Source organism: Pelodiscus sinensis, chromosome 9 (assembly GCF_049634645.1).
Source record: "Pelodiscus sinensis isolate JC-2024 chromosome 9, ASM4963464v1, whole genome shotgun sequence".
Classification (NCBI taxonomy): domain Eukaryota; kingdom Metazoa; phylum Chordata; order Testudines; family Trionychidae; genus Pelodiscus; species Pelodiscus sinensis.
In genome coordinates, this window is record NC_134719.1 from 60,180,292 (window position 1) to 60,193,731 (window position 13,440).

The 13,440-nt window shown below is 44.5% G+C and overlaps 1 protein-coding gene across 7 annotated transcripts in view; it reads right to left on the bottom strand.

Annotated features, from left to right (window-relative positions):
* Window positions 1-13,440, bottom strand: part of RALGPS2 (Ral GEF with PH domain and SH3 binding motif 2) — a 212,941-nt gene that overhangs the window by 180,444 nt on the left and 19,057 nt on the right. For 6 of the 7 annotated variants that reach the window (XM_075936864.1, XM_075936867.1, XM_075936866.1 and 3 more), the window contains exons 2-5: window positions 7,823-7,982; window positions 7,674-7,733; window positions 5,975-6,114; window positions 3,722-3,829 (exon numbers count right to left, since the gene is read on the bottom strand). In XM_075936864.1, coding sequence (XP_075792979.1) covers window positions 3,722-3,829; window positions 5,975-6,031 — 165 coding nt within the window. In that variant the 5' untranslated portion in view covers window positions 6,032-6,114; window positions 7,674-7,733; window positions 7,823-7,982. Of the gene's footprint in view, window positions 1-3,721; window positions 3,830-5,974; window positions 6,115-7,600; window positions 7,734-7,822; window positions 7,983-13,440 lie in introns of all 7 variants that reach the window. The other variant, XM_075936862.1, reaches the window with a different exon arrangement.

Consider the following 13,440-nt stretch of genomic DNA (forward strand, 5'->3'; position numbering starts at 1 on the left):
TAGGGGCTGTGGCCGAGGTAAGCTTCTCCAGGATGGAGTGGAGCAAGATGGGGAGCGGTATCCGTATGGCTCCCAGTGTTCCCAGGGTCCCCATTGTGGTGGATAAGGTGGGGGTAAGGCCAGTATGGGTGCCATGGGCTTTGTTGTGGTGGAGCCCTGTAATGATGGGAATGAGACTTCCTAAGTGATGCATGTTGCGAGGAATAGTCCCTGTGATGGTTGTCCTCAGGAAGAGGAGTGTCTTGAAAGGATAAAGGTGACATAGACCTGGGAGGGAATTGCCTTGATGGAGACCTCCCAGGGGAGTAAGATGTAGAAGGCAGGCACGGATAGTGATGCCTGCTGTGTGAGTCAGTTTCCTGCTGGGGCTGATCCCTAGCAGCCTCATCTGGCTGCTTGTCTGGGTGTGCTGGCAGTGTCAGTGCAGCATCATGCTGCTTAGCTGTAGCCGGTGCCGGCCGCTTAGCAGACTGGACCTCGTTTTGCTATGGTGCCGTGGCTTTAATCGGCGCCACAGCTTTAAGCTGTGTCGGGGCTTTCGGTGCCGCCGAGGTTTAAAGCGGTGCCACGGTTTGAATCAACGCCGGCTTTTCTTGCTGTGCCGGCTGCCTGGAGCGCTCCCGGGGCCGCTCAGCTGTAGCACGCCCTGATGCCGGGGCGGAGTGAGAGGATCGCTCCGAAGCCTTCGTGGCAGGGGTCTGCCCACTTTGGTGTGCCTCTCCTCTATGTTTTGGAGAGGAAGAGGCTGGAAAGGAGTGGGATGGTGAGGGTATGCCTCTCGGCTCACTCCTGGAGGGTGGGTGGGCCTCTTGTCATGCTGTCGCCTGTTCCCCAGCGGGCTGTAAAGCCTTTTCAAATAAAATCACTCTCAGGCGGAGCTCTCAGTCCTTTCTGGCTCTCGCCGTGAGTGAATTGCAATGAGTGCAGCTGTGGGGAGAGTGAGTTTCCCACAAACAGCAAATGCACTTTGAATGGGCACGTGAAGCCGGCATAGGAACCCGGCATTGATCGCATATTTAAAGCCTGAGGAGCCAGACATGGCCCGTTCTCTCCTCCTTGAGCTTGTTCTATTTATTTATTTAGCTGTTATTGTCGTCTGTCTCCATGTGTTTTTTTTTTTTTTTTTTAATCTCTTCTTTCCTTCCTTCCTGTGTTGAACAGCTGGGAGAACGCCGGTTCATCAGAGTCCTGGTTTAAAGCGGGTTCAAGCTCCCGAGGGGGGATTTTGTTAAGTGTATTCTTCCTATTACTAGTTTTTTAGAAAGAAACAAGGAAAAGCTAACTTGGAATATAACAGGGGAAACAACTATGCCTAAACTAGCTAGAGGGAGAATAGTCAGAGAGTCTGACAGGGAGCTCCTGTTTGCTCCGTCCGCTGACAAGGGCAGTTAAAGAGGAACTGAAAGGGAGGGGGTTGAGCTGTGCGCTTCAGGAGGCAGGAAGGGCTCGAGACGCCTCCTGGGCATGCGCAGCTCAATGGGGAAAACTGCTGTACAAAGCTCCGATCTGCAGCTCAGGGCGACCCTTCACCTAGAATGGAGCACCCACGGGGACACTACTCGAAGAATAGACCTTTTTCCCCCCAAATAGGTCTAGCTTCTTGTGTTCTTTGTTTGGATGCTGATCTGGCCTGAGAGGCCTTTGCACGTTGGTTAGCAGCATCCACGACGAGAGAACTTGCTTTTGGATGCAAAAAAAGGAAGTCTAAATCTTTTGCTGGTACAAAGAACTTCCCTTCAGATCTCTTGCACTTCGGCTGAATTGAAGCATGGGTTCACCAGATTTCACCGGAGACATCCATTATTGCCTCGTTGGTAGGAAGTGCGATTCTTCCCTGTGAAGAGAGGCAGATGGTTTTTCAGAAGTCAGTGCTGTTTCTCTCCGACGTAATGGAGGTGGACATTCTGGGTTGTCACCACCCTCTTAAATAGCTCCTGGAATTGTTTCAGGTCATCTGATAGGTAAGGATCGTCCGGTATTAACACTTCCTCATATCTTGAAGAGGTGGTATCAAGGGATGATTCTGTGTGATATAATTTAGTATGTTCATCAGAGAGTTAGCCTTCTTCCTCATCATCAGAGTCTGCGGTGGTTGGCACTATGAGAGATGGGAAGGAGTCTCCTCCTCAAGGTAGATGATGAGGCATAGCATCTTCTCCGTGCGCCCCAGTGGTCCCATGACACCCAGCAGGGTGGGTAGTGGGATGGTGGGTACAGCCACTCCGACTACCATGGTGGATATGGTGGTCTATAAAAGGTAGTAGCAAGGATGAAGAGGTAGTAGGGGACGAGTGCTCTGAGGAAAAGACGCTGTATTAGTCCCCCGATCAAAGACAGCATGCTCCGAAAGTACAGGAGAGCCGTCATGACGTGGAGAGAGTCTTAAAGAGAGTGGGAGAGGGGAAGCCTCTCTAGAGAGGAGGTGAGAGCTCTCGCCTGCCATTTGTGACGGCCTTATCCTGTGCCCATGTCGGAGCCTCCATGGGGGGGGGGGGGGCGGCATTGAGTTAGGTATTGAGGGGCTTATGTTCAAAGGCAGTCTCTTGTGGGAGGACTGCTTGTCTGGTGGTGGCACGGATCTCAGTACCGCATTTCTCAATATAGTGCCAGCACCGATGTGCGGGAGCACCAGCGAGAGCTCTTCTGGTGCCGACGATGCTCTCATTGGCACCGAGGCTGAACACGACGTGGAGGTCATGGTGCTGGTTCAAGTACTCGGTGCTCATCTGGTCTCCTCCAGGCACTCGGGGGGAGAGGAGAGGAGTGGAGAAATGGAGTTGGGGTAGAGACTTTGATTAGGATGGCCCCTTCTTAGATCGCTTGTGAGGTGATGGTGAGGCGGCTCTCTTTCTTGAAAGCTGTGCTGCCAGTAGAGAGGCTTGAGAGCACTCAGGCTGCATCGCCTTGTCAAATAAAATCATGCAGTGCCACAGCTCCCTGTCCCTTCTTGCTCTCGCTGTGAGAGCAACAGAGCTCACATTTTTGGGGTACATGCGCTTCCCCGAGGCAGCAGATACAGTCTGCATGTTTGTAGCATTGGCTCCTGGCACGACTGACATTTTTCAAAGCCAGATGATCCCGGCATTGCACTGTCAGGGTCGTAGTGAGCATTACATTGGAGGTTGCCCCTATATCCATTATTGTCATTTGAAGCTATTGTGTTTAAAAAAAAAAAGGTATAATGAGGGAGGGAGACTGACATTTTTTTTTCAGATGTACAGTATGAAATGCAATATAAAGAATGCAAAGGAGAAGTAGGGGAAGAGAATCCAAAAGGTTTTTCACTCCCCCTGAGGAGAAGCCAAGGAGTATGAAGAGCTCCGTCCATGACTGAGGACGGTAGAAGAGGAACTGAAGAGGGGGTGGGCCACGCACACGAAGCACCAAACTGAGCACAGCAGCAAGGCTCCCTTCGTACACGTGCGGCCCGCAGACAACCGCTAAAAAAAAAAAAAAAAATCCACTCCATAGCTCCAGGACATCCCTACACCTTGCATGGAGCACCCACATCACCCAAAGAAGACTCTGAGATTTAATACAAACAGGCTAGGCGGCAAACTAGCCCAAAGGAGCTTTTCTAAGACAAACAGAATATGTAATGAAAGAACCAAAGAGGGACTCTTTTTGAACACCTATGGGTGGAAGATGGGGAGAAATAAGGTTGTGAACAGCAGCAGTCAAAAGTGAAAACATTGCCACAAAAGTTAACTTGATTGCTTACAGCATATTCTTCTGGTGTGACCTTCAGAACATCAAATACCACTGCATCAAAGCTTTTCTTCAGTTCAGCAGAGCCTTTATCACTTAAGGATTCAGAGCTGCTACTCTTCTGTCAAAAGAAAAAAAAAAGAAAACATACATTTCTTTTCAAACCATGAAGGGTTTATTTTCAAGTGTCTCTCTGTTCCAAGAAACTTTTCTATAAGAACTAGTGAAAGCTGTTTGCATGTTCTCAACATCTTGCCATGAAAACCAGAGCACACAGTATTTTTTACTCATTAAAATCAGTTATAGCTACATATAGATGGGTATTCGGATACCTGGAAATGCAGTGAAGTAATCCTGCTGAAATTTTAAATAATGCAGTCTTCACCATTTTTTAAACTTATTTTAAAGAGCTGTTGGAGCAGAAAAGTACAGTTACGCCTATTACAGTAATGTATTTATTGTAACAATATAATCTCTTTTCAACATATGCATCAGGAAAACCAGAGACGTACATCTTCATTAACCTCACATGCTTCAGTTTTTAATAAAAAAAGTTCATGATAAAAAACAAAAAATATTTTTTCTAATTGTCTAAAAATAGTAACTTGCCTCCAAACACCAATCATTAGGTTCTTGTAATACTCAAGTCAAAAGATATTTTCAACTATATGGTACAAGATAATGTAGAAAGTTAAATTCCATTAAAATGTGCTTTGTAACATGTGAACACTCACATTACAGTGCTGAGTAAAAGGATACCAACTTTCTTTTTAAAAGCCAACTGACTGCTTCACTGAATTAGCCTTCACTGAATGTTCAGCAATTTTTGATACAACTCAAATTATTCAGAAGAAAAAAAAGCAACCAAATAAACAAAATAGCTCCAAAGATCACACTGGAGGGAGGCTGTTCTAGATCTGATTTTAACAAATAGGGAGGAACTGGATTGAGAATTTGAAAACAGAAGGCAGCTTTGGTGAAAGTGATCATGAAATGAGTTTATGCTTTTAAGGAATGGTAGAAGGGAGAACAGCAAAATAAAGACAATGGATTTGAAGAAGGCAAGCTTTAGCTAATTTGGGAAGCTGGTAGTTACGGTTCCATGTGAAGCAAGACCAAGAGGAAAAACAACTGAAGATAGTCGTCAGTTTTTCAGAGAGACATTATTATGGGTGCAAGAGTGAACTATTTCACTATATAAGAAAGGGAAGTATGGCAAGAGACCACCCTGGATTAACCAGGAGATACTGAATGATCTAAAAATCGAAAAGGAGTTCTACAAAAAGTGGAAGCCAGGTAAAATTACAGAGGATGAATATAAACAAACACCACAATTATGCAAGGGCAAAATTAGAAAGGTGAAGATCCAAAACAAGTTCAAACTAGCTAGAGACAAAGGGTAATAAGAAATAAGCTAAAAATATATTAGAAGCAAGAGAAAGACCATGGACAGGGTAGAACCATTATTCAATGAAGAAGGAAAAACAGAAAATATGGAAATGGCAGAGGTGCATAAAGATGACTTTGTTTCAGTTTTCACAAAGCAGGTCAATGGTGATTGGATACCTAACAGTGAATGCTGGAGAGATTCAAAAGTTAAAACAGGAAAAGAACAAATTAAAGTCTTTTAGAAAAGTTACATATCTTCAAGTCACCAAAGGCCTGATGAAATGCATCCTAGAATACTCTCTCTGAGCCATTAGCTATCATCTTTGAAAAAGAGTCAGAGAAGATGGGATAGATTCCAGAAGACTGGAAAAGGGCATTATTGTGCCCATCTATAAGAAGGGAAGTAAGGACAACCCAGGAAACTACAGACCAGCCAGCTTGACCAGCAGCCTGAATGTCCTATTGCTTATCCACATTAAGAGTAACTCTGCCTTTTCTCAGTTAGCAGCAGTTGTGACACCAATCATACAACCAATCATTGGGTCTTCTTTCTGTGTAACATGCAGCCTATAAAGCAAATGAACAGCTTCTACCACAGCCACAAAAACTGAGAAAAGGCACTTACTGCCTATGGCAAATACAGACAGGCTCTGGTTCATGCTCCTGACTGGTATGCATTCTAAAAGTCAAAAATTCGAACCACAAGAAATATGAAATGTTAAGCGTCAGATCCACAGAAAAGACCCTGCTGCACAACATATTTTTGTAGAAGAAGAGTTACCATTTCAATTTGCCTTATGTTTTCGTAACCCTATACATTTTAATGAATTTAAATATCTGACTAACCAGTAAGGTGTTCTAGGCTTGTAGTCCTTACCTCTGAAGCAGTAGCAGCAAAATTAACATTGGTCGACTGCCCGTTCATTAGCTCCATGCTGCCCACACCATTGATCTTCTGCCCTACATCTATAGCAACAAGGTAGTCACTTCATTTCCAGGGCAAGAGAACAATCATTCCTACAAGCAAATTAAAAGTCATAAATTGTATTATTATTATAATGCTTTTTTTTTTTTGTAGTTTTCACTTCTATATAGAAAAACTGCTTAGTAACAAAAAATATTTTGGGACTACCAAAGCAATAAAAAATGTATCAGTAGCATTCATATGTAAAGGTTTGTTTTGTTTTCAGTTTTGTGAAATATTAGTGCCCCCTTGTGTTGAGAATCAGTTTCCAAGCACAGCTTTTAATGGTTTAAGATTAATAACATTTACTGAATTTCTATTTATGAATTTTGACTTTCAAATATAGAAGCTAAATCAGAACTGTGTCAAGGTTGCAATTAACTAAAAACAGACTGTTTAATATAACTATAAGCAATCTGATAGGCATTTAAAGTGTTTTATTGCAGTAAAAGGCCATTAGACAAAAGACACAAAATAAAATTATTCCTCTCCATGGTAGTTCTTTCAAAAACAATCTTAAATGTATACAGCTTAGTTTTAAATTTCTTGCAGTAATCTTCATTAGTCATTACATCTGGCAAACAGGTAATTCAAAAGACCAAGAAATTGCAATAACTAAAATATAAGTAATTGAGCATTCCAAGGGGGAAAAAAAAACTGATTAAAAAGCTCATTGTGGGAAAGAAAAAAAAAAGTGGGGAGGATTCCAAATACAGGCCTATATCCTGAAGCTTTCAAGATCTCTTCACTGTCCATAAATCCTGGCACAATATATGCTGAGCTAGTCCATTGATGCAATTTAAAGCAGCCATACAACTGCTAGTATTTTAGATAGCAGCAACCTATCAATAGTGGTTACCTTTCAATTCCATCTCTCACATACCAGTTGCAAAAAAGCAGTCCATGAGGTGCTTGGCTAGTCTCAATTCTGTCCAGTATAAATGCAACCACAATAACTATAATCCAGAGTAATAATGAATGACAAAAGTATGCTTTAAATTAGAGATGTTAAAGACTAGTCAACTATACGATAATCATTTGCTTATCAGATAGTCTTTTGACTAATCAATATCCCCCCCCTTTGCTGCCTCTGATACGGGGGGGGGGTGAGGAAGGGGGGGGAGAGGAGAGGGGTACTTCAAAGCGGCAGCACCGCATAGCAACACTGCTGCTTTAAAACCCCAAGGCTGCCACTGCACAGCTGATCTGTGGATCAGCTGTGCGGCAGGCTGCCCCTTTAAAATGCCGCAATTCAAAGGGGGCAGCGATGGAGCCTGGAGTCAGCTGGGGACTCCCCAGCTGATTCCAGGCTCCCTATGGCATTTCCCTGGAACCTGGGATCAGATGGGGATTCCCCAGATGGGGAGTTCCGCATTCTTTCTGTGCAGGGGCTCTTGTACATTTCAAAGGAGGAATCAGGAAGTGCCTATCAACTAGTCGATGGAAATTCCATCGACTAGTTGACTAGTCAATTAACCGCATTTTAACATCCTTAGTTTAAATACAAAAAAAAGACTAAATATTCTTTGTTTTTCCCACCAGAGGATTTTTTTTTAAAAATGACAAATTAAGCAGCTCCCCGCACATACAACCAGTGAATATGCTTTCTTACTATTAGTTGGCACAATAATCAAGTAGTTGCTTTGATGCTTCTCTTCAACATTCTTGAATTCTGAAAAGAAAAAGGGGGGGCACTAGTTAAGAGAAGTGGTAATTCAGCCAATTCTCATGCCCCTAACCTAATCTCAGCTCTCAAATTACCTCCTTATTGTGCTCCAGCATCCAATGATTGCCCAACTTCCAAGATTGGTACATCCCTTGACCACCACCGCATCTGGCAAGATTTCAGACAGAAATATCTAAAAGAATCTAAAAGTCTTCTCTCTGGACATGAAACATGGACATGTTTGTTCACTGAATCCTAGAGGAAACCATGAGAGAAGAAAACTATTAGCTCAGCTTAAAAAAAAACCCACTCACAACAAAACAGGAAAACAAAATGCCACTTAAAACTTGAACATCAATTACAGTATACCCAAGTTTCTTACCTCATTGACCACCACTATTCAAAAGTAGCAATGCTCAAAGATGACTCATGCCAAAAGTTAATCAGCAGAGGATGCAGCTTTGTCACAGGATCTGAACAGATTCATGCAAGGAAGCAGCTCCTGCCTCTCATCGCATGGATCCACCAGAAGGATAGAACTATTTAAAGCAGCAAGTTGAATGAACCAAACACACACACACACACAAATAGTTGTATACGTTGCAGGCAGCTGTGCCTGCGATTGTGGAATAAAGACTTTCCATTCAAAATTATGTTTTTCCCCCCTCACACAACTTCAAGAATCATTTGTCTTTTATAACTTTTTGTAAAAGACAACAAATACAATGCTTAAGGAACTAGTTTTTCTGAACAAGAACCAGGAATCAACTATAAAGTTTTCTATCTATGACCTTTGTCCATAAAAGTTTGGGTTTCTAAAAAGCCACTGATTTTTTCAGGATCATCCACCAATCTATTTGATTTCTGTGTACCTTCTGTTTTCTGATCTTCTGTGAAGGGGTTATGTTTAAAAACATTTTACTCTACTGCCATAGTAACTATTGATCAGTTAAACCAGAACACAATGAATTAGTGAAAACAATTATCTTCTCAATTGACACTAGAGCAGTGTTTCCCCAACTGGTACTCCGTGGAACCCTGGGGTTCTGCAAAGCGAAAGTAGGGGTTCCACGAGGAGCCAGCACTCTTTCAGGGGGGTGAGGGAGAGAACGCCAGCTAACCAGCTTCTTAAAGAAGCAGCACACTTTTTTCTCCTTCCTTCCTGATGACGCAGAGGCATAGCGAGGCGGGGGCAGAGGGGAACAGTTGCTTCCAGCCAGCACACTTCGGGGGGGACCAGACAGGGATGACCCCACGTGACCCACAGCAGGGAGGGAAGCACGCGCTGCCTGAACAGCTGGGGCTATGGAACCCGGTAACTTAGTTCCACAGCCTTTCTGCACGGGGGGGGGGGGGGGGGGGGGAGGGGGGGGACAGGAGAGGTCAGGAGACCAGAGTCTGCATAGCTCTGACTGTGCAGGCAGCGCTCTCTGCCCTGGGACTCCCCGCACTCCCCCCCTGCAGGACAGCATTGTGGAAGTAAGTTGCTGGAGTGCAACAGCCCCTGCTGCTCAGGCAGCACGCACGCCAGCTGTTTGGGAAGGGGAAGTGCAGTCGCACGCTTCCTGGAACCCAGAGGTGCTGCAGGATTGCCAGGTACTGGTCCCAGCTGCCCCGTCCCTCCACAAGTACCCTGTCCCCAGTACCCAGCAGCACCCTGTCCCCAGCCTCAGCACCCTGCCATCCACCTGGCCCTGGCCCCAGAACCCTGCCACCCACCCCAGGACCCTGTCCCTGGCCCCACCACCCTGCCATTCACCCCAGAACCCGGCAGCACCCTGTCTCCAGCCCCAGCACCCTGCCATGCACCCTAGAACCCAGCCCCACCCTGTCCCCAGCATCCTGCCATGCACCCTAGAACCCAGCCCCACCCTGTCCCCAGCATCCTGCCATGCACCCTACCACCCAGCACCACCCTGTCCCCGGCCCCAGCGCCCTGTTACCCACCGCAGCACCCAGCACCACCCTTTCCCTGGCCCCAGCCCCCTGCCACCCTGTGCAAGGGCTGGGGATAGCCAGTGATGGAGCTGAGGGGAACAGAATGGATGGGGCTTCAAAGCGATGGGGCCTCAGAGAAGGAATGCGATTTTCATGCATTGATGGGTTCCCCTCTTTTTTTTTCCCCCCTCAACTTGACAAACCTAGGGGTTCCTTGAAAAGCTGAAAAGGGTTCCATGGCCAAATAAAATTGGGAAACACTGCACTAGAGAAAGAAAATTAAACCTTCGAAAAACCTTGATGGGCTCTGATCCTCACTACAAATTTCATCTATGACTTAGATAATAGGGATGTTAGCAGTTACACGACTATTCAATAGTCTTCTGGAGTGGGTTGGAAGCCAGTGTGTTTCAGGCCCCACTCCCTGGGAGCCCCTGTCCGAGGGATGCCAGAGCAGCCTTCCCTGTTCCCATGCTGCTGCCTCCTACGGAGGCCAGTGGGGGGAGTGGGGGGGGGAAGAGAGGCAAGAAGCCTAGCAGGCGGCTCTTCCAAGCCAGTGCTGAAGGGAGCTGGCTTTGAAGCACCTCCTCCTCTTCATCCCCTTGCTGACTCTGATAGAGGCAGCGGGGGGGGGGGGGGGACACGGACGACAGTGACTAGTGTGTCAATTATCCCATAAGCATTTGCTTATCGGATAGTCAACTAGTCATTCACATCCCTTCCTCAAAGAACTCTAGAAGATAAGTAAGGCATGATTTCCCTTTACAAAAACCATGTTGCCTCCCCCCACCCAACAAATTATGTTCATCTATGAGTCTAACAGTTTTATTCTTTACTATAATTTCAACTAATTTGCCTAGTACTGACATTAGACTTACCAATCTATAATTGCCAGAACCACCACTAGAGGAGCCCTTTTTAAGTATTGGTGTCACATTAGCTATCTTCCAGTAATTAGGTACAGAAGCTGATTTAAAGGATAGGTTACAAACCACAGTTAATAGCTCTGTAATTTCACATTTGAGTTCTTTCAGAACTCTTGGGTGAATGCCATCTGGTCCCAGTGACTTGTTACTGTTAAATTTATCAATTTGTTCCAAAACCTCCTCTAATGACACCTTAATCTGGAACAATTCCTTACATTTGTCACCTCTAAAAAAGGGGGGGGCTTAGGTTTGGGACTCTCCCTAACATCCTCAGCTGTGAAGACTGAAAGAATTCATTTAGTTTATCCACAATGACTTCACTGTCTTTGATTGCTCCTTTGGCATCTTGATCACCCAGGAGCCCCACTGGTGCTGAGCAGGCTTCCTGCTTCTAGATGGTGCTTGGCCCTGCCATTAGGTCAGGGGACTGGACTTGATGACTTCTCAAGATCCCTTTCCGTTCTAATATTCTATGATTCTATAAAATAATTTAGCTTTCATTTTCAGCATGAGCCTAAAGGTCACAAGATAAACACTGCATGAAAACACGCATAGGCAGAGGAGCCAAAAACTCATATTCTTATGTAGACTTAAGACCAAATGGAATGCCTGCCCATACAACGCAGTCTGTATCTAGAGTAGTGAACATGCCAGAGGGCCTGTTCAGCATATAGCTCAAATTGTGAGGACCTGGAATATAAGCAGAAGCCAGTCAACTTTAAAGAAACCTAAAATATAGCCTGGCAAGCTGGACTATGTATGTACATGTGGTCATATGCCCCAAGACTCTTGTGTAGTTTCAAACTCTTGTGACTGGCTGCGCCTGAGATCTAAAGCAAGAAATCAAATAGTTTGGAACCTAGCGTCCATAAGGAAAGCCCTGGTTTGAGCAGAGTCTAGGACTGTTCTTATAACTTCTATCTTCTGAACTGATCACAGGATAGTTTCTCTCTAAACTGATCAGTAGACCCAGAGCTTTGAAGGTTAACTGTATGAGAAACTAACTGGATAGTACCTGAGCCTTGGACCAGCCTCTGACTAGCCAGTCATCCAAACAATGGTAGAATTCGATCCCAGAGTCCTCATCAGGGTGGATAAAAAAAAACAAACAGATTTTTGATTTTTTGGTCCAAAAGCATTTTATCTAAAAATAGTTTTAATTAAGATATAGCTCAAAGATCTCATCTCCCCATGAAATATATTCTATAGTATGAGACAATATATGTAAAAGGATGTGAAAATTAGAATAGTCCACGTAATTTGGATCGACTATTTGATTAGTCACAATAAGGGAGCCTCCGACTTTGAAATGTAGCAAGAGCCCTGCCGGCTCTTCCTACATTTCAAATGTAGAAACCCTGCAGGGACACAGCCAGTGGGGGGATTCAAGCAGTCCTCTGCTGGCCCTGGGCTCTCTGCTTTTGAAATGTACAAGAGACTTCCAGGGGTGCTTGTACATTTCAAAAGCAGGGAGTGTAGGGCCAGTGGGTGACAATTTGAGTCTCCAGCTCATCCCAGGCTCCCCACAGCACTTCTGCTTTTGAAACGTGTTACATTTCAAAGGCAAAAGTGTCACCAGTTCCCTGCTATGCTCCTGCTCCTTCTCCCCACAGACACAGTGCTGGGGGAACCGGCTTTTAAGACCGCTCCCCCCAGCACCATATCCTGCTCCTACCCTTGGTGCCTCTCTATCAGAGGCAGCGGAGGGGGGGGGGGGGGGGGTAGTGACTAGTCGAGTCACTAGTCACTTACATCCCTAGTAATGTTTAAGAACAGTTTTGTTAACGAGTTCCAAGAGTTCATGGATTAGGGACACAATCATATGGGGTTCCAGAGGCTTCTGTATAAATTATTCAGGTTAATCTTCCTGTCTACCCAATGGGACTCAGTACTCAGTCTAGAAACTACCACCAGAGATGCTTAGTTTTGCAGTTCTCAAACTGTGGATTTATGTCTCCAAAACTAACATGCTTGTTAACAGCAAAAATGTTTTAAATAAAATAAATAGAGAGGTGAGAACTAATATAGAAAATTCTCTACTGTTGCCATAAATATTCTATTAAGTGACTTTAGTTCACTCACAAGAATGTTTGCCCTAACAGCAGATTTCAAGGAGCTACTGCAAACCATTCACAGAAAGCAATTTTAAAATTGCAAATATCCACATCAGAAAGTTAGTTCTGAAAGTTATGTTTATTCTCCCTGGGAACAAACTACACCTATACATACTGTAGTCATATAGTGTTGCCAACTATAATTTTATCAGGAATTTCAAGATTTTTTTACTTAAAATATAAGCTCTTATTTACTTGAGATTACTTACATGAGAATCTCAGCTTTTACTAGCCCTTACAGTTATAGAGAAAGACTTGAAAACAAACTCTGAAGGATCAAAAGCCAGAAGGCAAATAATCCCAAAATTATATAATTTAGGTATCAAAGTCTGCATTTGTTTTTGCAGATACAGACTATGAGGAGTCCTGTGGCACCTTACAGGCCAACAGATGTATTTGGGCATAAACTCCCGTGGGCAAAGACCCTTTTTGTCAGATGCACTGGAGTAGAAATTACAGATACCGGAATAAACATACTAACACGTGAAATGAAGTGAGTTGCTCTATCAAGTGAAGGATGGTACTAACTAGACCAGTGGTCTCCAACCTTTTACACCCAAGATCACTTTTTAAGTCTCAGAACAGGCAAAGATCTACTGCCCCGCCCCTTCCTTGAAGCCCCGCCTACATTACATGAGGCAATCTAATGTAAATGCACTGCACAGGTGCGCAGTTCAGAGAGGGCTCAAGAGCTACTCTTGGAGCCCCTGAGATCTACCGGTAGATCGCAATCTA